At 32.9% G+C, this 26,446-nt stretch overlaps 1 protein-coding gene across 1 annotated transcript; it reads left to right on the forward strand.

The window, feature by feature from the left end:
* Positions 1–1,105: 1,105 nt before the first annotated feature.
* Positions 1,106–24,811, forward strand: LOC134696109 (polypeptide N-acetylgalactosaminyltransferase 5-like). Its single transcript, XM_063557711.1, has 12 exons — positions 1,106–1,207; positions 13,691–14,130; positions 15,649–15,802; positions 16,168–16,334; positions 17,501–17,665; positions 18,241–18,457; positions 18,776–18,893; positions 19,733–19,918; positions 20,433–20,561; positions 21,971–22,069; positions 23,293–23,421; positions 24,030–24,811. The coding sequence occupies exons 2-12, from the start codon at positions 13,701–13,703 to the stop codon at positions 24,189–24,191; spliced, it is 1,956 nt and encodes a 651-aa protein (XP_063413781.1). The 5' UTR covers positions 1,106–1,207; positions 13,691–13,700; the 3' UTR covers positions 24,192–24,811.
* The last annotated feature ends 1,635 nt before the right edge of the window (positions 24,812–26,446 follow it).

The raw sequence follows: 26,446 nt of genomic DNA on the forward strand, positions 1-26,446 counted from the left end.
AAATCATCCCTTCGTAAATTTTACGGACGCCATCACGAGTTGGTTGACCGTTATGGAATAACCGTTTCACAAATGATATCGGATATGTTCCTTACGTCGTAACTACAATCCCCTTCCCTTTCATGAATTTGACCTACCGAATTAGACTATTTACCGGATTTGTAATCACATAAGCAACACGACGGGTGCCGCATGTGGAACAGGATCTGCTTTCCCTTCCGGAGCACCTGAGATCACCCCTAGTTTTTGGTGGGGTTCGTGTTGTTTATTCTTTAGTTTTCTATGTTGTGTCATGTGTACTTTTGTTTTTCTGTTTGTCTTTTTCATTTTTAGCCATGGCGTTGTCAGTTTGTTTTAGATTTACGAGTTTGACTGTCCCTTTGGTATCTTTCGTCCCTCTTTTAGTACATTTATTGTGCGTAATTGTTTTAAAATTTTAAACGGGGAATCGGTTTTCAAGTGTAAGTATTCGAACTTCTGCATCCCTAGCCTGTCAACACGTGCTGATCGAATCCTGCAGGTTGCAGATGCCCTCGACTCAAAGCAATCTTAATTGGCTTTGTACTTGTTTGGCTTGATAAATATTTTGATATGAGCGTCACTGATGAGTCTTATGTAGACGAAACGCGCGTCTGACGTACTAAATTATAATCCTGGTACCTTTGATAACTACTTAATTGACTAGGTGTATCAGTTTAGCTACCGAAGGTTGTTGGTTCTCTCCGTTCACCCCGGCTTTCTTCATCAATTTAAACTGACAACGACGGAATAGAACATTTGTGCTAAAACGAGGCGTTAAACACCAATCATTCAATCAAAAATTAAATCTTAGTACATATATCACTCGAAGAAAAATATCCGCATTACATAATGCCAAAGTCCTTTTTTGTATTTCCTTCTATTTACACTTTTATCAAAAAGAAGAAAAATCGTAAATTTTAAACATGAACAGTAAAATACAACTTATCTCAATGGGAATACATTGACATAAAAGCATAAAATTCGGATTGAGGGTGTAAAAACGTAATCTAAGTCCCACGTGTCATGTGCGATAAATAACTAGTGAAAATCAATGTATGCATCGAATCAAGCAGTTTGACAATGAAGAGAATATATGACGAAACAGCTGTTCATTTGAAAAATGGACAATGAAATTGATTATCTAAAATATTATCATCCTGCGTATTCATCTTTCAACATTGATCAGGTAAGAAAACGTAGTTTATTTAGTTTTGTTGGATTATAATTCTTTTTCATATTATATAAATAGAGGAAAAACGCATATACTATGTAGGACCTTTTTGACCCTAAGGTTTTATAAACACTTAAGAAATAAAATGTAAAGTTGTGGCCTAATATTTTTTTATTTCAAATTAAGTTTTTATACGATACGACACCTCTAGTCTTCAAAAGTCACTGAATACTATAATGTTATAGAACAAACGAACAGATTAAAGCAGACTTTTGGTATCACATCTTCGTTTATTTTAATATTACAAGTTTAAAGCTGAACCAATAATTATCATTTTTTTTGTGACAATGAAGCGATTAAACGAACCTTAGTTTTAAAATGCTATTTTTCTATTAAGTTTTCCATTTACCTTAAGTTATCAAGAAATAAATATAACCGATCCCCCCTTTATTCTAGACCACCTCTATAATAGTTATCAAAAGTACCAGGATTATAATTTTATACGCCAGACGCGCGTTTCGTCTACATAAGACTCATCAGTGACGCTCAGATCAAAATAGTTAAAAAGCCAAATTAATAACATTGTAATTATGTTTGATTTGTTCTCGTCTTGAACATACAAGAAATATTTGCCGCTGGTAATTACTAATTAGTATTCCTCTTTCTTTCTACGTTCTCCCTTCCTTGTCAGAACAAAGACTTTAAGCTTCTTTTTTGCTGCTTCTCCGACAAACATGCGATTTTACATATAAGCCTGATGGGCTCGACCTTCGTCAGACCATTTCCTACTTAACTAGCACATTACAGTTTCACTTAGCATGTCGGTCAAGTGTTATGCCAGGTTAAAAATGATAAAAGTATAATATAATTTTTGATGTAACGCGTCTTTTGATTTGCTGACGTTATTTTGTTATGAGCCCATAGACATAATTTAGTCATGTATCAGTAACGTCATCAACATTTTTTCATGGTTTTCTACGGTTTCAAATGGAATTTAGAATTAAATTATAAGAAATGACTGTAATATTTTTTCTGTCTATTCGAAATAACATAAAAAACGTGGTGATGGACGTTAAATAACGATCTTGTTACGTACATGATTTGTATTTCACAATTGGTACTTAGGGAACACTCATTGAACTTCAAGGGATTGTTTTGTTTTTTGTCTCAGTCAGAAATTTTAATTTTATTTAGTTTTTCAACGTTATCAATTAAATTTTTTTGTTCAAAATTTAACACTCTAAGGTATGGGAAAATCTGGATTCAGAACATGGTTGTGTCCTATGCTTGACCAGATTATTTTTATTTGGCAAATTGGGGGAACTGAAAACATACCCCCATCCATCCACCCCCTTGTCCATTCTTTGTGAAGTTAAATGATTGCTCCCTTATTTAAATTGTTTATCGAACGGAACGAAAGTTCAAGACGTCCGTTTGAGTCAACAACAAAATAATAACCTTAAAAAATCAAACATGGCCGGCAAATTAAAAATGGCCAAATGAAGATAACATTATAGTAGTCACATTAGTTAAGTGTAACACATGTATACATATGTTTGTCTGTATCAAGTCTGGTTTTTCGAAACATATATTGTTCGCTGTTGATTGTCTTATTTTGTACTTTTTCTTTATTGACGGAGAAGTTGTTGGTTTATGTGATTTGCTTGTAATGTCTTTTATTTTTGGTGACAGGTTTTAATTATCCTCTTTTTAAAAAAAAATGAAACGGTCTCCAATGCTTCGGCTTGTTTTTTTTCATTATATAAATTCAGAAGTATTACAAAAGTAAAAATGTTCACAACTAGCTCACGTACTCTAAAGCTTGAATTTAAACTGCTTATGAAAAAAAGTCACATTTTAAGTGGGCTCGCTGGTCTAAATCATTTTGTTTTATTTAATAAAGGATTTCGCTATACTTTTCTATAAATGAACTTTAGCTTGTACTTAATAGTAAAATTGGGTCACCGTTCATTTATGCTCACAATCTGCCTTCGAAAGAGGCATACATTTTTGTTAATGTCCTGTTTTCCTGTTGAACTAATAGGAGAAATAGCGGTAATATCGAAATTAAAAAAGAACTAAATTACAGAAATCGCAAGTACATGTATGTAGTTTATGTACAGGTTATTCGAAAACAATAAAAAATAAAGGTCACCAATGAGTTAAAAAACACATTTCAATGTTAATGCCAAAAGATTGCATTTTTGCACCAAAGGGAGATAATTAGGAGTTTTTTCAGTGATATTTACATTCAAAAAGTCACCTGGTGCCTACACGGATTGATTTTTTGGAATGATTTTTGTATCATATGATAAAGGAACAACTACTTAACATGCTTAAAAAATGTTTAATTTTTTTCTGAAAATCTTATACCCGCGAGCCTCCAGATTTTCCCATACCTGAGAGTGTTAAATTTTGAACAAAATAAGTTAAATGATAGCTTTGAAAAACTAAATAAAATTTAAATTTTTGACTGAGATAAAAAAAAAAAGCAAAAAAAAAACATCCCTTGAAGTTCAATGAGTGTTCCCTACACAGATTTAAGCAGATTTTTTATATATCACATCTTCTTTTATTTTAATATTACAAGTTTAAAGCTGAACCAATAATTATAATTTTGTGTGACAATGAAGCGATTAAACCATCCTAAATTTTAAAATGCTATTTTTCAATTAAGTTTTCCATTGACCTTAAGTTATCAAGAAATAAATATAACCGATTCCCCTTTATCCTAGACGACCTCTATAACATTGTAATTATAGTTGATTTGTTCTCGTCTTGAACATACATGCAATATTTGCCGCTGGAAATTACTAAGTAGTATCTAAACTTTATTTATGGTTGATAAGACATTTTACATGTTTCTCTCCAAATGTTGTGTAGTTTGTCGGTCCTCCTTTTTTTCAAAATCCTGGATCTGCATCTGGGAAGGATTGTGCTCATTGTTGAAGACCGTATGGTGGTCTAAAGTTGTAAAAAATCTACGTCATGTGGTCTCTAGTGAAGTGATGTCTCAAATTGGCAATCATACCATACCTTATTTGGGTATTTGAGATAATTGAGATAATCCAAATATACGATAATGTCGATTAGTCGGTTTTTATTCAATTAAGATAGTACATTGATGAGTACATCGATCTGTCACAAGAACAATATCTAACATTCGTCTAATAAACGTAGCAACATATAGCAACAGCTTGAGTATTCATTGGCACGTCCTGTTGATCTTCAATTTAAAAAATCCGTTATGTATAAACAGATTTCAATTTCCTGTGCACATTGCAGATATCATTGAAATGGATTGCAATGGCTGAGTTTAGGCATCTTGAAATTACACTGTCTTGTCTTGACCTATTTCATTTCATCCGAGGAAAATATTTGTTATTTTTAGCTATTGAATATTGAAAGGAGTGGAAGAATAATTTAATTTACCTTTTCGAACTATATCGGGGACACTCAGCAAAAGAAAAAAACGTAATCGCGAGTGTCAAATATTACATGAACATTATAGAGAATTGATTGATTGATTGATTGATTGATTGATATACGGATTGATTGATTGATTAATTAAATTAATCCATTGATGATGATTGCTTTAAATCCAATGAAAACATGTCATGCATGTTCAGGACGTGAAAAAAACAATAAATGCACCGGGTTAAGTGTCTGGCGTTAGTTTAAACATATTTTATTTGCGTAAATGTGCAAAAGGGATGATACACAAGTTATTCAAACTTATAAAGTCTTCTCCCATGCCTGGCGTTTGGATTATCACTGGGAAATTATGTTAATATGCTGGACAGGGACAACAATGCCGTCGATCAAAATTCCAATAAGAACCCTCAGAGAGATTTAGCCATGGGTCTTTTATGCACAGGAGCGGCCATTGCATTCTTTCTACACGATAAATCAATTTTTTTCTGATCGAATATGTTGCTGTGTATTTTTACATCTCATTATTCTAAACAAACGAAAGTATATAAGGGGTAACCATATTCTATTTCTACAGTCTACCCTTTTTGCTCTCGCATATATACTAATCCAAAAGTTCTATTATGAAAATTCACAGTTAGGATCGAGTCTGGTGCCGAGATGATTCGTTTTTCTTTTCGACACTGTTACACCGTCTTTGGAGAGTAAAATCTCCAGTTTATAGATATAGGAAGATGTGGTGTGAGTGCCAATGAGACAACTCTCCATCCAAATAACAATTTAAAAAGTAAACCATTATAGATTAAAGTACGGCCTTCAACACGGAGCCTTGGCTCACACCGAACAACAAGCTATAAAGGGCCCCAAAATTACTAGTGTAAAATCATTCAAACGGGAAAACCAACGGTCTAATCTATATAAACAAAACGAGAAACGAGAAACACGTATATATTACATATACAAGATATAATTATTGAGAATAGGATAGTAGAAGTGCCTAAGAAAAAAAAAACGACCGAAGAACAGAAAACAGCACAAGGCTGCTAAATAGTTTTCAACGCAGGGAGAAAACCACGCAACAGGAGGCAGTCGTCAGCTGGCCCTTAAACAATAATGTTTACTATTTCAGCAAAAAAGACCACACTATACTCTGAAACATACAAATAAACAAAAACCACGATCAACAAAGGGTACAGGTTCCTAACTAGGGACGAACACAAACATGCTGGATTAAACATGTTATTTGAGATCTCAACCCTCTTCCTTTACATCTAGTCGAAGCGGAATAAGCAAACACACAACAAAACGCATATTAAAACTCAGTTTAAAAGAAATACAAATATATGAGCTACCAATACTAGGGTCAGATCCAGGATTTTTGAAAAAGAGACGATTGCATTCAAACCAATCAAGAAAATAGGACCATATAATTATTTTATCTCTTAAAAATGGGGAGGCGTACGCCCAATTTCCCTCCTGGATTCGCCACTTAATGCATGGACGTTTATACGTAAAAAAAATCAAATCTAATTTCACATTTTTTATGATACATGATATACCCGTTAGAATGAGTCTCTGCTTTGTAATAATTCATTGTGTCGGCGTGTAAAAAGGAAGGCTTGAGTTCAAAACGAAAATTCCCTTGACTTAATGGAATAAAAAAACTATTTAAAACGTTTTATTGGTATTAAGCTTAATATCTAGTGACAATGCCTTAATATCAATAATATACAGTACATGTTAACTCTGCTGTTTAAAACTTAAAGTAGGGAATAATCCGCATTTTTTATTTCAGTTTTGTTTTATAAACCTTCTGGGACTTCAATTTTGAATGTTTCCATCAGTGTAAAATTACAGTTATACGACATATCTATTTTTATTTCATAATTTCGACTCAAGTTAAATTTATTATGACAAATTGGGATGTTACAAAAAACTTTTAACTGCATTTAATCAAAATATCTAAAAGTGTTATTGTTTTTAACAATGCCCAAGACAATTTTTGTTACAGCGTAGGTTTAAGCGAAAAAAATTGTATACACATAGCACTAAATAAATGAATCTTCCGTATTCCATGCCACCAAGGATAACATACAGTGTACACGCTTTTATATCGATGGTTATACATAAGCTGTTTGCTTAACGTCCAGTGGAAAATATTATACCCAACTCTAAAATTGGGGGCTATACTTGTGCAAAGTTGTTTAAGTTTTAGAATATTATCAATTTTAAATAATACTAAAGTTTTGAAATCCAGAGAGGAGTTTGTGAATATTTAGATAAATATCTATAAATGAAAAGCTGTATACTAATTTCAAAAGAAAGAAAAAATAATGCTTAGATTTGGAAAAATTACAAACATGATTGGTTTGTTGAAGTTGGACATCGGTTTGTCGAAAGTAGGAAATCGTTTTTTCGAAGTTGGACATCGATTCTTCGAAATAGGAAATTGGTTTATCGAAGTAGGACATCGGTTTATCGAAGTAGGACATAGGTTTGTTGAAGTAGGAAGACGGTTTATCGAAGTAGAACATAGGTTTATCGAAGTAGGGCATCGGTCTATCCAAGTAGGGAACCAGTGTGTCGAAGTTTAAGCTATCATACAATGTTGAATCATTTAACAGGAATTATAGTTATGCATTTAAAAGTATAATTATTTAGAATAACACAGAGGCAAACAATACCCAAATGAATCTTCAAGCATACATGTATAAGCGAAATAAAACTAACAATGTCATTGGAAAATATGAAAAAGGACATAACGATAGACGATAGAATACAAAACATAACACAGAAAACAGGTCCACATGTGTCACCCGTCTTTTTAACAAACACAATGGTTTTTGATTCAGTAGTCAAGTGCAGTACCCAGCTATGGGTAAATAGCCGGCTAGATGAAAGTCGCCAGACTTGGAAGGCATATAGGAGAAGAAAACTCTGATATAAAATTCCGGGTAGATTATTTGACTCGTCAGCCTTAATCGGCAATGGATCTATATAGGAAAGACGCATTGAGTTAAAGATTCTCTGGTTCTCCAGGTTGGGGATTGAGCAATAGGCCAACAACCTATCCTTGTAAAAACTTAAAAATTACAGAAACACGAAATGGCTTCGCGCCCTATGCGACACAGGGCGCTAACGGGAGTTGCAAGTGTAAGTCAAGTGCAGTAATCTAAAATACCGATTTTGCTGCGTTCGTTCTCATTAATGTGATGAAATGTAGAGATAACCAGAAAAGGGTATTAAAATCATTTTAAATTATGTCTCAAGATAATACGGATTAGTTATCTGACGTTGTTATATTAGTTTTTGTCTTCTAGTTATGCAAACATGCAATACTTTATTGTTACAAAGTTATAAGGGATTACCAAGCTCTAGGGATTATCAGATCAGAATGCATATACTATATAACTGACGCTAATCTCACGTAATAAGAATAAGATGTAAACAGTACATCGAGATCTAGATCCTTGAAATTTAGTAGATATGTATATATGGGGGACCGCTCGACAGTCCGACGGTTCGATAGTCCGACGGTTCAATAGTCCGACGGTTCGATAATCCGACAGTTCGATAGTCCGACGGTTCTATAGTCCGACGGTTCGATAGTCCGACATATCACACCGGATATGATTTAAATAGGTTACACTACAGACTACTTACACGAAAAGAAAAAGCAAATGGCGAAGTCTAGAAGCACGGATGATGAGATTGAAAGAGGAATATAATAATGGAACGAGAAATTTAGACCAATACTGGAACGCAGTGTGCTATGGAGTGGTTCAGTTTTGACACATTGTTGTATTTTCTTTAAACATTGTGTAATTTTAAAAGTGAACTTTTTGATAAAACTATTTAGTTATGAAAACTACTGAATTTTTGCTGACAATTTGTGATATTTTTCAAAGATACTAGTATATCATTCCAAATTTGATTATAGTGTTTTGCATGAAAATATTTGATTAATGAAATACATCACCAACAAATGCAAAAAAAAGCACAAACGGATTAGTAACACATTCTTCTTCTAATGCAAATACAAGAACTAAATGCCGTTACCCCCCCCCCCCCCCCCCCCCCAAAAAAAAAAAACCCAACAAAAATGCAAAGAACAAAAGAAATATTTGCGATAACGCTATACCACTTACACCAGGAAACGGACTCATGGTACTGTATGTTTTATTGTGTAATTGTTATCAAATTATTTAATATAATTATAATTGTTAAATGTTTATTTGGCCTATATCAATTTGATGATTTGTGGTCGTTTTTAACTGATTTTTGGTCGTTTTCAACTGATTTTTATCGTGCTGTATACCACCACTGTCTAAGGGAATCTTGGATCCAGAAAATTTTTTAACCCGGCTGTGGTTTTTGTTTGTTGCTGTATATTCACGCTTGTTTTTCTTTTATTGGTTGTCTCATCTGAATTGTTTTATACTGGTCATACTGGTAATTTAGGGGCCCTTTATGAAGCCCCCAATTGCTTTATAGTGTTATCCGATTCTCCAAGTTGAAGATCATACAGTAACCTAGCTATAATTGCTTACTTTAACGACATGTGGTCTTGTATGGAGAGTTGTGTCGTTGGCAATCACAAACACATTGTCTTATTTTAATATGAAGCGTAAACCTTGATAATTAGTAAGCAATATTAATGAATAACAACTGAGTAAGTAAGGAATCACAAGAATATACAAAGAAATTATTTTTTAGTCCGACAAAATGTGTAATTTAACTTAGGTGTCGTATCATACAGAAAAAACAATCATAAAAATGAAATAGCAATTCATAAAAGAGAGGCGAAGGATACCAGAGGGACATTCAAACTAATAAGTCAAAAATAAACTGACAACGCCATGGCTACAAAAAAAAAACCCAGACAAATAGACAAACAATAGTACACAAAGCAAAACATAGAAATATGAAAACTGAAGACTTAAGAAACTAGAACGCCGCCAAAAACCGGAGTGATCCTATGTGCTCCGGAAGGGTAAGCACCTGCATATACATCAATCAACTTTAACCAAATAGAATGATCATAATCAATACGTCTCGCACAGGTTTATACTGAAACATTTATAGCTAAGCTAAATTTGGATGGTACTAATAATATTGATTAATAAACAATGAATTTCCCTCAAATGTAGGAGCTTTTATAAGCTCCCGCAGGAAGCTATTTTGGTAGAATTGTCGATTTGTGCCATTGTGCTTATAGTAAGATGATTTCTTCAATTAGAAGTAGAAATCTAACTTCCGGTTTTGTGTTAAGACACAGAAGGCTTAATATAAGTTTGTTCGTTCGTCCTAAGGTCCGTCTTCTCGTCACTGGATCCGTTCACAGCTGTCTTATCGGATTTATTTTTTTTAACAATCAAAAGTCTCGTGGTTCAGAATGGAGCCCGTTCAGAATTGATAGTAAAAAGATCCGATTAAAAACGTCGAATAAAGACGATATATACCTACGAAGGTTTATTTAATAGGACTAGAGGATTCGGAACGTCGAATATACCTATAGCTGTAAATGTTTTTGAAATATAAAATGTACCCTGTGTTTAATAAGCATCTTTCTTTATTTAACGCTTCAACTAATTGGCGAATGTGGTGTAATTAAGCGACTTTCTCTTCCAAAACAGGTCGATCTTTATTGTATACGGTCTTTCTTAGGGGCTAAGAAGTCCATATCGGGATACACCAACGACCTGGGCCCGTATATGTGTCGATATATTAAAACTAAAATAACTTTTTAATTCTTCAATGGATTTCCTAAAAGTTTTAGTTTAATGATTAAGGGACCATTTTTAGGTCTGTAGTGTAACCTATCTATATCATATCCGGTATGATATGTCGGACTATCGAACCGTCGGACTATCGAACCGTCGGACCATCGAGCTGTCGGACCATCGAACCGTCGGACTATTGAGCTGTCGGACTATCACTACGGCCTATATATAAATGTAATAAGACGTTTTATTGTATAGCAATATAATATTTCCCACAGAAAGTAACCAAAAGTTAGCGTGCAATAAATTTTAATATTGCACTAGTGCAATAAATCGTCAAAATGCATGACGTCATCAAAGCCAAATCTTAGTATAAACCAATTTTTACTTTCAAATATTATATTGCTATACAATAAAAGGGTTATTGCATGAATATTGGGGAATATTGTCCCTCGTAGAACATATATTGCACTCGCAAGCTCGTGCAATATAAGATTCTACTCGAGACAATATTCCCCAATATTCATGCAATAACCCTATAATATTATATGAGTGCCATACAAGTCTCAATAAATAAAAATAAACCATTATAGCCATATAGGTCAAAGTACGTTCTTTAACAGGGTGTTTTGATTCATATTGATCAGTAAGCTATAAAGGCCCGGGCCCTATATGACTAGTGTAAAACAATTCAAACGGAAAAACCAACGGTCTAATCTTGATATAGAAATCGAGAAATAAGAAACACTAGTACATTGTACGTTGGAACCAAATCGACAATCGACAAGCACTGAACATCAGGTTACAACAGGTGCAAATAAATACAGCGTACAAAAAGAAAATGGGTACCGATGTAAAGGATATAGTTTTGTAGTTTATAAAATTAGATAATTTTAATGTTACGTACTATTGATTGATGTAAAACAACTTCTTTTTTTTATATATAGCTGCAAAACAATTAAAACTTTATGGTTTTGAGTATAATCATTCATTTTTTTTAGTCTTTATAGTTTTTAATGGACTTTCCGTTTAAATTTGCCTTTTAACCTTTGAGAGTTATAAACGACCAACAGAAGAATAGCCCATGAAATGGGATAAATGACTTTTTAGCTGACAGGCAGCAGCAAGTACTACTAAACAGTGTAAAATCTTCAAAATTAGCAGTTGATTCTGGTGTCCCTCAGGGAACAGTTTTAGGCCCAACATTATTTTTACTCTTTATAAATGACCTACCCGAACATGTAACTTGCAATGCAAGACCTTTTGCAGATGACTGTTTATTATATAGAAATGTAAATAATAGTTCTGATGCACAATTACTTCAAAAAGATTTGTCTAGTTTAGTAAAATGGGAAGAGGATTGGCAAATGAATTTTAATCCTGAGAAGTGTTATGTAATTCATATTTCTAAAAAAAGTAAACCTTCCACTTTTGATTATATATTACATAATCATATTTTAGAAGCAGTAAAAGACAGTAAATATTTAGGCGTAACTATAAGTCATGATCTTGATTGGGGAACGCATATTAACAATATTACTTGTAAGGCAAATAAAACCTTAGGTTTTCTTCGTAGGAACTTAAAAAACTGCACACGTAAGGTTAACAACCTTACGTACACATCACTTGTCCGTCCGGTCGTCGAATACTCTTCCCCTGTCTGGGGTCCGTACAAAAAACAACACATCACTCAGGTTGAGCAGGTACAGCGTAAGGCAGCCAGGTTTGTCCTCAATGATTATAAAGACAGATCACCTGGAGCAGTTTCAAATTTAATAAAATCATTGGAATGGGACAATTTAGAATTAAGAAGGAAAAAGGCTAGATTAACTATGCTGTATAAAATAAATTGGGGGTTAGTTGAAGTTCCTAAGGACAACTTAACAATTTCTGATAGACGCACTAGGGGGAACATAAATTTAGGCAAATATCCACAAATAAAGATTTCTATAAATTTTCATTTTATCCTCGCACTATTTCGGACTGGAACTCACTACCTGAAGCAATAGGTATGTCTGACACCCTGGAATCCTTCAAAAGTGGCATATCCACTCTAACACTTGAAGGATCCAAAGCAACTTATTAAACTTTAAAGCCACTGAACATAATGTATATTTGTTATTGATAACGATTTTTCTTTGTCATATTATTTTTAAATTAAGTCCATATGTACATAGCACACAAGTTCCGGGAAGTTTTACACTCCTAACTAGGAGTCTACTCCCGTATTCGGAAGAAGAAGAAGAAATGACAGTATACCGCCTCATGATGCTGGATTAGCCCATCATATTGATGCTTTTTGGTATCACTATTTTTGTATCACACACCGTGCATGGTGATACGAGAAATATCTCTAAATACTTGAAACAGAAATCAGGCCATAACCATTATTGGTTCAAGAAGATGTGGTATGAGTGCCAATGAGAAAACTCTCCATCGAAGTCAACATTTGTAAAAGTTAACTATTATAAGTCAAAGTACGGCCTTCAACATATAGAGCTTTGGCTCACACAGAACATCACGCTTTAATGAGCCCCAAGAATGACTAGCGTAAAACCATTCAAACGAAAAGCTAGAAGACAGTTAGATTTTTAATTATTATTCCTATATATATTTGTTTAGGGGCCAGCTGAAGGACGCCTCCGCGTGCGTGAATTTCTCGCTACATTGAAGACCTGTTGATGACCTTCTGCTGGTTTTTTTTATATGGTCGGGTTGTTGTCTCTTTGACACATTCCCCATTTCCAATCTCAATTTTATACAAGCATATTGTTCATGTAAAAATACTTCTTTTGAATATGAAACAGATTCAAATACGTTAGTATAATATGCTATTCAATTCAAATTCAACTACAAAATGTATTTTTTTTAATTTTTTTTTTAAAAGTTGAACCATCTATTATTTTATCTTTTTGAAAAAAGCATTATAATATAAACTACATTAATTCTCTACAGTTATTAAAACAATCTAAAGATTTTAATTTAGAACCAACCTCCGCCTCACATCCATCTACAATGTTCCTTGAATATAAGACACGTACAATTGATACAAAACTTCATCGAGACCAAAACAGCACATTCAAAAGACATGTCAATATTTAAATATTTTAACACTAAATGATTACAAGGACGATTATTTATTAACTGCACTTAAAATACATGAATGAAAAGAATCGTTAAAATATTATATTTTACAATTATTGTACCATGATACCAAATGTTTACATAACAATATAAACGTAAAATGAATATCCCACAAACATAACATTATGAAAAAAAATTATAAAATAAATAATTTACTTTATTTCATGTTAATAATCCATGATATTTGTATCTGTTTTAGGGCCAGAATAATGAACTTAGTACGACTGCTCCGGCGGAAATTATCAGCACCAATATTCCTATTACTTTTAGTCGGATTTCTCTGGTATTCAATATTTATGGTTGAAGATATGACAGGACCAAATGACGCTGATACAGAAAGTATGGATGTCTATGATGTCAAATTGAGACAAGTCATCAATGAAAATATACCGCCACGTGACCATGTAAAACCTTTAGAACCACCAGACGACCATGATAAAAATCCGGAATCTCCTAATTTTCCAATACACGACAAAATAAAGGAACCAGCTGTTGATCAACAAATTGATATTATTCAGGAACAAAATGTGAATTTAGATGAAAAAAAACATGAAGGAAATAAAAAAGATGAAAAATTACAAATAAAACCCCCATTGAAGGACCTTCCAAAATTTGACGTACTTGTGAAGGAAGGATTAGGTAAAATGAATACTGATAGTTTCCGATATCAATATGCTGAAAACCCAATTATTATTTTGCACTTGCTACATGTATATATGAACATAGGCGGATTTACGGGGGGGGGGGGGGGGGGGGGGGGGCAGGGAAAAAAAATGGTTGCTTATATAGGGAATCACAAAAGCGTGACTGGAGCGGGCCCCCTCTTAGGTCAGTCGGTGGGCCCCCACTTATGAAAATTTCTGGATCCGCCACTGATGAAGTGCTATAAACCTAGGTTTAATCCACCATAAGATAACAGAAATGAAGGTTATGAAGTTTAGATTTAACTACGATCAATATTTGCAATGAACTAAGTAAATTTGCAAAGAGGATTAAGTACCTAAAAAAAAAAAAAAAGAAATTTTATGTTAATGTGAATCTATATGTTAATCCCTGAAGTGCAAAATTAGAATTATCACAATTTTCTTTTTCTTTATTTTATTTTCTTCTTCTTCTAAATTTCCGTTCTTCTAAAATATAAATCTACATTTACAATAAGACGAAACTATTTTTTTTCATTGGGGGCAGTATGTTGGCACCAATTTATGGATACAAGCATAGTTTCTATTCAAGATTGGCTCATCAGCCCATTGACACACACACAACCATACATAATAAACTCTTCCTTCGAAATACTAATTTAAAGTCCCGTTGGGAATACATCATACTATACACATTTGTATGTGTCTTTCAGTGGTCTCGTGTGTTGACAATCTCTACATTGTATCTTTGACATTTGCATAATTCCTTGTCATAGGCATCACCTGTTGTTGTATCGTGGATTGTTTTCACAACTGTCATACAAGTGAGAGGTTTAGCTAACTATATAACCAGGTTTAATCCACCGTTTTCTGCCTAAGATACAAGAAATTAGAAGATATTGTTTGAGTGCTAATTAAGAGAACGCTCCATCCAAGTTTCAATGTGAAAAAACTCCAAAAAAGTAAACTAGTATACATTGTAGTTCCATGTACGACCTTCGACACAGAGCTTTGTTTTATATCCCATAGAGAGCTACGTGTATAAAGGCCTGTACCAAGTCAAGATAATTCCATGCCAGTTGTATTCCATTTGTTTTTATTTTTTTTAGCTTTTAATCTTTATATTTTTAAGGGACTTTCCGTTTTAATTTAATCATTACGAAAATGTATGAGCCCATCAAATTTATACATTTTCGTATTACTTTTTTGTATCTCACTCCGTGCAGTGTGATACGACAAATATCTCTATAATCTAGATATAGAAAACGGGCCATAACCATAATAGATATATACGAAGATGGGATATGAATGCCAATGAGACAACTCTCTATCCAAGTCAAAATTTGTAAAAGTAAACCATTATAGATTATTGTAAAGTCTCCAATTCAACACGGAGCTTTTGCTCGCACCAAACTACAAGATATAAAGGGCCCAACACTGACTTAGTCTATTGTTAACCCATCCAAACGAGAAGACTATGAGACATTTAGTAATATAATGATTATTTTTGTTGCAGGAGAAAATGGACAACCAGTCAATATTAGTAAAGATTCGTTATCTGAAGAACAAAAGAGGGATTATAAAACTGGATGGAAAAACAATGCATTCAACGAATATCTCAGTAACCGTATATCATTAGACAGAACTTTACAAGACCCTAGAGATGAAAAGTAATGTATCATAAATACCCTTTGTTTTAATCTGTCTCCAACGTTCATATGAACTTTCGGAATTAAAAAAAATTAAAATGACGGAGGAGGCAATAATTTTGTAAACGCACATTCTGTACATTTCATTGGATATACAAGAGCAGTTTGACAAACACTAATTTTGATAATTTCGAAGATGATATTTCCGTAACGATATAATCCGATTAAAACACTAAGCTGATTTTTGAATAATTATCGATCTCTCTTACCTTAAGTGGCCTCTTTTTCACGGTCGACACGCGCATATCAAACAAACTGTGAAATATGCCTAATGTGTTTATCCTGAGTACAGTCATTTTAAGACTAACATATAATATTAATTTTAGGTGCAAACTTATCAAATATCCTGAGAACTTACCCGATGTTAGTGTTATTGTTACATTTCATAACGAGGCTTGGTCTGTGCTACTACGATCCGTCCACAGTATTATCAATAAAACTCCAAAGCATCTGCTCAGAGAAGTAATACTGGCAGACGACTGCTCTGACATGCGTAAGTAAATTTTTACTTAGAACTGTATATCTACAATGATCACAATTCATGATGACTGTATTTGCATACATTCATGAAAAAATAAGACGAACCAAATTAAAATAAAACAAGAAAACCACTTTGAATAACGGTTGTTTTTAAAGTTCAAAATGGAAATAATCACAAATACCTGTCACGAGGAGTCTGACTAAACGTGATTTGTGTAAAAAGATTTACGGTACCAATTATCCTCCACCAGATGTGTAAAGGATAAATTTAATGATTTTTTGCAAAGTATGACAGTATTTTTATGCAGACACTGCAGTTAACTAGACAAATCAAGGACAGATTGTTCTAGTTATTGATACAGATATAACAAAATGCAAAAAAATATATAAACATGTATGCCACACTGCACTGTAACGTGACTTGACGTAAAGCCTGGAACCTGGGACTGACACCATATCATTATGATGTATCAAATATGGTACAAGATATTGTTTATGATATACAAAATTGCAAGTGCCTTGTCATTTCAATATCCAGATCAACAACATGTAAGATGTGGTGTGAGTACCAATGAGTTAGCTCTCCATGCAAATAACAATTTAAAAATTAAAGTTAACCATTATAGGTCAATGTACAAAATGTACGGCCTTCAACATGGAGCCTTAGCTTGTTTGTATACGAAAAAAAAAAATAACACACTGGAGTAAAACAATATTCATCAACTACGCCTACGAACAAAGAACAAAACAGACTGACTAATATTTATACACACTTTCTTAATTGAACATTACAGATACGATTTTAAGAGTGTAAGGCAGCAACCATTTGATTTTAGGTGGGGGGCTATATTTTTTTTTGGAAAAAAGTTTGTTTCCAGGTTTTGGTGAAACATAAAATTTGATTTTGACCCTGAGAAAAAAAAATTGTTTGTGTCACCCTTAGCTGCCACTATATGTAATGCTAAAATTGAAAGAAAAAAATTGTTTACGGTTTGTCGCTAAAAAAATAGATTGTTCTTCGCCGAAGGCGAAAATGAAAGTTTGCACAGAAAAAAAAACATAGCCCCCCCCCCCCCCCCCGAGAATCAAATGGTTGCTGCCTAAAGTGTTATTCTACATTGAAAATGTGTACAGTAAACCCATATGTGTCAGATATTTGTAATATTAATCGAATTTCAGCTCACTTAGCGGAACCATTAGAAAAATATCTAGAGGACTTTCCAAAAGTAAAAGTTGTAAGAGCATTAAATAGAGAAGGTCTGATCAGAGCGAGGTTGCGTGGATATAGAGCAGCAACAGGCACTGTGTTGGTTTTTCTAGATTCTCACATTGAATGTGCTGAAGGTAAATTGTTTATAGACTATGTATATACTAGAATAAATAGTATACTGGAGTGACATATTCCGTTAAATCCGCAATTTTATTTGTTACCTAGGCATTATAAGTTATGTACGTTCATATCCGTAGATGTAGCTATATAGGCAATTCAACATCAAAAGTACCTAAGTACATCCCGATTTGATGTGTTTCCCTCGGTTTCAGTTTATAACCCGGATTTGTTTTCTATAAATCGATTTTTTACTTACACCGGTATACAAAAGAGGGACGAAAGATACCAAAGGGACAGTCAAACTCATAAATCGAAAATACACTGACAACGCTATGGCTAGAAATGAAAAAGACAAACAATTGTACACATGACACAACATAGAAAACTAAAGAATAAACAACACGAACCCCACCAAAAACTAAAGGTAATATCAGGTGCTCCGGAAGGGTAAGCAGATCCTGCTCCTCATGTGCCACCCATCGTGTTGCTTATGTGATAACAAATCCGGTAAATAGTGTAATTCGGAAGGTCACATTCATGAAACGGAAGGGGATTCAACAGTCAATTTAAAATAGCATTATCATTTTAGGCTGGATGGAACCAATGTTAGATAGAATAGCCAAAAACTGGACCACTGTTGTTACACCTGTGATAGATGTTATAAACGATGACACTTTTGGCTTCCAGTTCCAAGATTCAAAATCTACTAATGTCGGGGGATTTGATTGGAATATGGTTTTTACGTGGCATGGTATACCCGAAGAAGAACGGAAACGAAGAAATTACGAAGACCATACACCAGTTAGGTAATTAAATTCACAAAAGCCTTGATGAACTCATTATTATGTTAAATATTTTCTTATGAAAACTGAATGTTTCTTTTGTTTTGCTATCTACGTATTAATCATGAAGAAATATTGTATGAATGTATGGCTTAGTTTCAAAAGTTGACATACAATCAAACGTTTGAGTAGTTAAATTTCATAAAAACTTTATAAAAATGAAATTATCCGATGGAATATGTGAGCCACTAGTTAATAAAGAAAACAATTATGTCATATGTTTTTAATTTTGAAATATATCTGAATTATCTGGCTTATACAAAAAGAATTCTCATATTGTAGATCACCAACTATGGCTGGCGGATTATTTGCCATCAGTCATGCTTACTTTACATACATTGGAACATATGATGACGGAATGGATATATGGGGAGGTGAAAATCTAGAAATATCATTTAGAGTATGTTTCGCATTATATATATACTAGTAGTTAGCTTTGCATTTACACTAATTTTAATGTCTTTTAAGAATATTGATTTTTTTTCATTGAAACGTCACTAACGTCAGGGTACATCAGTCAACATTGCTTTATAATCATAATCACTATAGAAATAAGTAATAAAACAGGCATCAAGACAAAATATAAAAAAGAAGATGTGGTATGATTGCCAATGAGACAACTATTCACAAAAGACCAAAATGACACAAACATTAACAACTATAGGTCACCGTACGGCCTTTAACAACGAACAAAGCCCATACCGCATAGTCAGCTATAAAAGACCCCGATAAGACAATGTAAAACAATTCAAACGAGAAAACTAACGGCCTTATTATTTATGTAAAAACATGAAAGAAAAACAAATATGTAACACATAAACAAACGACAATCACTGAATTACAGGCTCCTGACTAGGGACAGGCACATACATAAATAATGTGATGGGGTTAAACATTCTAGCAGGATCCCAACCATCCCCTAACCTGGGACAGTGGTATAAAAGTACAACATAAGAACGAACTATAAAAATCAGTTGAAAAGACGTGGCCGGGTACTTATACATCCCGACACAAAAAGACACAATGACCAGATCTGAGAGTACTCGCAGTTATCTGACAGCTAGTTCAAAGCCACTAACAACTTATAAAAAAATCATGCCTCTAAGAAAGCACATTTCTCTTGCCTTACATTGCATTGACCGTTTTTTTTATTGTCACATAATTGGCAAATGATTCTCGAAAATATATATATTTATTAAAAACCACCTGTTGTAATATCATGTTGTGTGTTAATTGTAGATATGGATGTGTGGTGGTACTTTAGAAACAACACCATGTTCTCATGTCGGACATATATTCAGGAAACGTTCCCCTTACAAATGGAGATCAAATGTTAATGTGCTGTTGAAAAATAATGTTCGTTTATGTGAAGTGTGGCTTGATGATTATAAAGAATACTATTATGACCGAATAGGTCATAATCTGGTAATATATTACACTTGCAAGACTTTATTTCAACTCCACATTACGTTGGCATCTTATAGTTTGATTCTTTTTCATTCTGTCTGTCGACATATTCCTGATGGAGAGCATACAATGGGCATTTATTATGTGCACCCGCATTAATATCTGTACTGTTTGAGTAAATCATTCGAATGACACATTTTGAATTTTATGTTCATCTAGCTTAGTTTAGAGTAAGGTTACTCATATATTACCTAAATTAACTTAAAGTAAAGTTACAAATCTTTTGGACAAAGCTGGCTTTCGATGATGCGCAAATGATACATATATATCATTGGTCGTACTAGCGAACTTCCTAAACTTAAGTTTTACTTACTCTTTTCCAAAAATCTGCAGTTGACAAAAACAAAGTGACATCTCGCACTGTCACTAGTGACACTATGTCCCATTGGCTAGGAAAGGTACAAGGCGGTATTATAGGTTTGTACGGCCAAACGGTTGCCGAACATTGCTTACATTTACTCCTATATTGCAGGGAGATTACGGTAATATAACTTCAAGAATTGAATTACGGAAGAAATTGAAATGCCAGAGTTTTGAGTGGTTCCTCAAAAATGTTTATCCTGAAATGTGGGTACCAGGTGAATCATTGGCATATGGACAGGTATAGTATATACAAATGTCGATTCTGAAACTCATTTCAGAATGTAGGGTTCAATATAACATACTCATAGATATAAGACATCAACTATGCCATTTTACTCGAAGAAGCAAATACCTATATCATATAAATAAACATACAATGTTACTCAATGAATTGATGTGTGCCGTTTGCCAGTATCTTCAAAATTGTGTTTACATCAAAGGTGAATCGTAATCGGCTATACATAATGATAGAAACCCAATGATTACAAAACAAAATTAAATAAGCCACAACACAAATATAATTAAGATTTTTCTTATCAAAGTCTTGATATTAAGTCCATTACGGTTAATAAAGAAATAGACATATATTGATAGATTTTAAAGATGTTCATATGTATTGCCTTTTAATGAACTGCTTCTCTGCTATTTTTTTGCATGATTGTGTTTGGCTTTTTAATGTTTTAATTCCAACGTCACTGATACAATGTCCTTTGTAAACGAAACTCGCGCCTGATGTTCAAAATTTTAAGCCTGGTATTTATGATTTATGAAGTTTATTGGTTCACACATATACATTGCATGCAAAACTTACTTCATTACAGATCAGTATTTAGGCCCTTACCTGTCTTGAATGTTTGAAACATATAATTCTGAAAGTTCCCGAAAATATTCAGAAGGAAATACAATTATACTATGTTCTGCGGTGCAATCTTTAGAATAACTACTAGTATAACAATTGTTTCTTACCATACTATTCATATTTACTAAAGGTTGCATTTTTGAGAAAATAGACAATGCAATTTCCTATATTTAACTGCTAAAACTGTGCCACTTTTACTATGCAGTTTCGTGTAGAGATATATCTTAGAAAAGAATATTGATGTGCACTATAATTTTATTCAAAGGTCAAAGATAGAGCTGTGAAGCACATTTTCAGCATGCATATGTATATATGCCCCCCAAAAAAAGAGTTTAAACTTATACTTAAATTCTGTACTCCTCCTCTATTGAGGACCCTGAGAATAAAAAAAATCACCGTTACCATGTGTATATATGCTGGTAACATCCCGAAGTTATGTCTTTATAAGATAAAACATATACATCATATTTGGGAACAAGTACAAGGTCACATACATAAACAAAACTACATATTTATGAAAGTTACTGGTATATATAACCTGTGCAACACATATTCTCTCAGCAAAAGCAGCAAATGATAACATACGTTCATGTGCAAAGAAAGAGTTAAAATTTGAACCACGCATTTTACAAGCAGATGATTTATCTTTGAAAAAACACCTTAAAACTGTTAATAAAACTGTACAAAGGAAATATTTGAAGACAATAGTTAGCTTGATAGCTGAAATAGTTGCAAAATGTTATAAGAGGAATCGTTGTTAGAAAATTTATGTAATGATATATTTTCAGATAAAAGCAAAGACTCGACCTTACTGCCTAGCAGGCAATTGTGATTATGGACAAACAGGGAAGCCTCTTTCAATGGCAAACTGTTCAGTAACACAAGATGTAAGATTGGTAGTAATGTTTTTGTCATTGATTCTAAACATTATTATTTTTGTAACATTACCTGATTTTTGCCTTATAAAATTTTATTTTATTTATTGCTTAAAGTGATTTCAGTAAATAGTATAATTATACGAATTTATTGGATTTTTATATTATTCGAACGATCAACTGACCTGACTAAATTGTTTTAAATGCCCATCTGAACATATTTTTTGAAACATAAGTGTATAATGCTGACTTATAATAAAACAGCATTGCACAATTTATCTAAATACTTATTTTCATATCTGTAATAGATTACGGATTTTGACGATATTTGACTTCAATATTTGCGTTGGTTGGACATTATTGTAAATTTTGCAGATATCACTTTTGGGGATACTGGTGTTTAATCATACATTGTAACATACAGATGCAGTTTGCGTTTGTTCGGAATTTTCATTATGAAACAAAATAATAAGCTTTTGTAATTGGTTAGAAAAGGGGGCTATGTTATTAATTGGACATTCAATACTAACAGTGCAGGAAAATATGCATCAAGAAGAAAAAAAAAGGACTGTCCAACAGCAGTTTTTACCAAAACAAAATAAAGAATACTTTTCCATCATCCTTCCCGCTAGTTGGAGTGTGAAGCGCCAAAAAAAAAAAGAAGATTTAAATCCGTATTTCTGGAAGTCCAAACTTCGATTAGTTTCGTTGTGCGCTCTCTGTCATACCATTTTTCAATCGTAAATTATTATGTTTTTTTCTCTTAGAAACTGTTTAGCATGTAGTCATGCATTTCGGAGGTAACTTTACTGTATTTGTTTGGATCACGTTTGCAAATCTTTGCTTATATAAACGTCATTAGAACTATGGATGGTTGTCTTCAATAAATTCATTTCTTATCTCTTGACATTCTTGAGTAAATCGAACCGAAAAATAATAATTCAATGTTCTTAGCATTACGCTTTTCTGACAAAGCAATAGCATCTATGATAATTTTGTTTAATTTGAAATATTAATAAATTAAAAAAAAAGTCGTCAGCAATATAACCATTCTGTGTGTGAAAGAGGTCTGCAAAGCTTCTAAAAATGCATGCATTCCCTAATGTTTTGATTTCTTTATCTGTTGTGTTGTTTTTCTATAGATCAGAAACAAACATGATAAATTATATAACAACATTCTGAAGACCGCAAAATATTTTCATAGTTATTAAGATTTTATTTCCTCCATTCTTTAGCTATGGTATATGACTACAGCCAAAGAAATACGACGTGACTATGGGTGTTTTGATTACAGTGGTAACCCTGTCATACAAGTTCAATCGTGTCACCAGATGGGGGGTAACCAGGCATGGGAGTTTAGAGAGGTATAATCTTAAATTTTGATATTTCTGTTTTACCCATTTTGTTTGTCAACTAATGTACGTTAACAGTCGTCGTAATCTCTTTTCTCTTTATTATCGTGTATTTTTAAAATCAATAATACAATGACCCTAGCTTCTAGAAGGGAAGACGGTACTTTTTGTTGGCCAAAGGCGACAACACTAACGTTTTCTGAATTTACTATCTTTTATAATAAAATCCTTGATAAAACAAGTATGTGTGGTATGAGAGATATCAAAGTTACCTTGTCTGTCAGCACAGAAATATTACAGTTTCTATTTTGGAACAGAAGCGTTCTGCAAATCACTTTTTTTGTGGCATGGACGCACTTTGTATAAAAAAATAGCAAGTTTGTTAATCGCTTTAAAAGTTTCATTTCAGACCATTCTTAATTATCTCTTGTTTATGTGTCACCACCAATTTCATATTAAAGTATATGTAATCACAAAATACACTGTGATGTTCAGAATCCCAATACTCTTAACATAATGTTTGTTTTACTTAAGGTCTATCTAATTTTATTTCTCTTCTAAATAGGATAATGAATGTTTGCTTTACTTAAGGTCTAACTAATTATGTGTCTTCTATTTAGGATAATACACTATACCATGTGCTGACAAAAAAGTGCCTTGAAATATCACAAGATGGAATGAAATTGTTTATGAACACTTGTCTAGGAACAGATTATCAAATTTGGCTTTGGAACAGAACGAGACCAAAAGGAGCAACCAGGAACTGGAATTCAAGAGATTAATTCCATTGATCAACATATTAGATATTCAAATAACGTGCTGCATACATATAAAACAGATTATGTAATTGTGACGCAATATCCTACTTAAATTCCTACTTAACTTTGTTTATCTGTCCATGTATAGGAAACTCCTGACATTATCAACAAGATAACTCATTTTAAAACGATAAAATTGAGCGTTTGTTCTGGCTTTTTTTATTAATTAATTTGTATATTAATTGATGATTTTTTACACTATTTTTTTGTGCCCTTTTTACAAAAGGGAACACCATCTCTTTGTAATTTTACATTCTTTGATATAAGTGATGACAGTAAAAACAAATTTCCCGAATATGTCTCAAAATGAACATTGCGAAAATCATTAATTCGAATTCATAGTCCTAGAAAACATCTCAAAACACTTAACAAAAATCAAATGGACAAGTTGATTCGAGTTCATGGTTTTATACTTGTCTTCTACTAAATGTATACCTGTGAGAGAGTCTTTATGTGTGTGAAAGTAACATGGTTCATGTTTATTTGTGTGCGTCTTTCCTTTTTGTTGTTACACATTAAGAGAAAGAAAATCATTACATGTATTTCATTTAATCATTTCATCTATTAAATAATTTTAAAATCGACAGTTTTATTTACGTTCTGCATTTTTGGCCTATGTGTTCTCATTCAGGAAGCTTTGTCCTTTAGTAACTGTATTGTATGGAGTTTTTTCGTTGCTCTGTACGATCATTTGTTATTCTTGTATGTCAATTTACGTAAGATACTTATTTATATTTATATAACCTTATTTTACTATCAAGCATGATTGCACAAAAAACAGTGGATGAAGCATGAATATCAGTTAGGCCAAACAATCGATCGAAAATGAACTGACAATGTATCAATTATACAATATCTTTTCTTCTTATACATGTAAAACGTGTGATAGAATAGGGGCAACTTTTCTTGTAATATTATATTCTCACCTAGATAAATCTTATATAACAACGACATGCATGTTAGATACGTAAATACACAAGTTAAATTATAACTAAGTCTGATAAAATTAATCATAAGTCTACTAGACTATAAGACTTTCATTAAGATACGTAAATGCACAAATAAAAATTATAACTTAGTCTAATGAGATCAATCATAAGTCTTCTAGACTTTCATGAAGATACGTAAATGCACAAATATAATTTATAACTTAGTTTAATAAAATTAATCATAATTCTACTAGACTAGAAGACTTTTATTAAGATAGTACGTAAATGTTCAAATAAAAAGTTATGACTTCCATTTAGAAACGTAAATCTGAAATTACTACAACACATACATGACATAGCAGTCCAGCGGATACCAGAATAATTGATCACTTTATGGTAAAAGCATGAAACTTGTCATAGTGACAGATTAAGGGGTTCATGCTTTGTTCTTTAGTAACTGTATGGTATGGAGTTTTTTCGTTGCTCTGTAAATCATTTGTTATTCTTGTATGTCAATTTACGTAAGATACTTATTTATATCTATATGACCTTGTTTTACTATCAAGCGTGATTGCACCAAACAGTGGATGACGCATGAATATCAGTTAGGCCAAACAATCGATCGAAAATGAACTGACAATGTATCAATTATACATTATCTTTTCTTCTTATACATGTAAAACGTGTGATAGAATAGGGGCAACTTTTTTTGTAATATTATATTGTCACCTAGACAAATTTTGTATATAAACGACATACATGTTAGATACGTAAATATACAAGTTAAATTATAACTTCGTCTAATGAAATTTATCATAGGTCAACTAGACTATAAGACTTCCATTAAGATACGTAAATCTGAAATTACTACAACACATAGTTATCTCAGCGTAAAATTATAAAAGAGGGACGAAAGATACCAAAGGGATAGTTAAACTCATTAATCTAAAACAAACTGACAACGCCATGGCTAAAAAAGAAAAAGACAAACAGAAAAACAATAGTACACATGACACAACATAGAAAACTAAAGAATAAACAACACACACCCCTCCAAAAACTAGGGGTGATCTCAGATGCCCCGGAAGGGTAAGCAGATCCTGCTCCACATGTGGCACCCGTCGTGTTGCTTATGTGATTACAAATCCGGTAAATAGTCTAATTTTGTAGGTCACATTCATGAAAGGGAAGGGGATTGTAGTTACGACGTAAGGAACATATCCGATATCATTTGTGAAACGGTTATTCCATAACTCGTGATGGCGTCCATAAAATTTACGAAGGGATGAT

Source organism: Mytilus trossulus, chromosome 14 (genome assembly GCF_036588685.1).
Source record: "Mytilus trossulus isolate FHL-02 chromosome 14, PNRI_Mtr1.1.1.hap1, whole genome shotgun sequence".
NCBI classification, from domain to species: Eukaryota; Metazoa; Mollusca; class Bivalvia; order Mytilida; family Mytilidae; genus Mytilus; species Mytilus trossulus.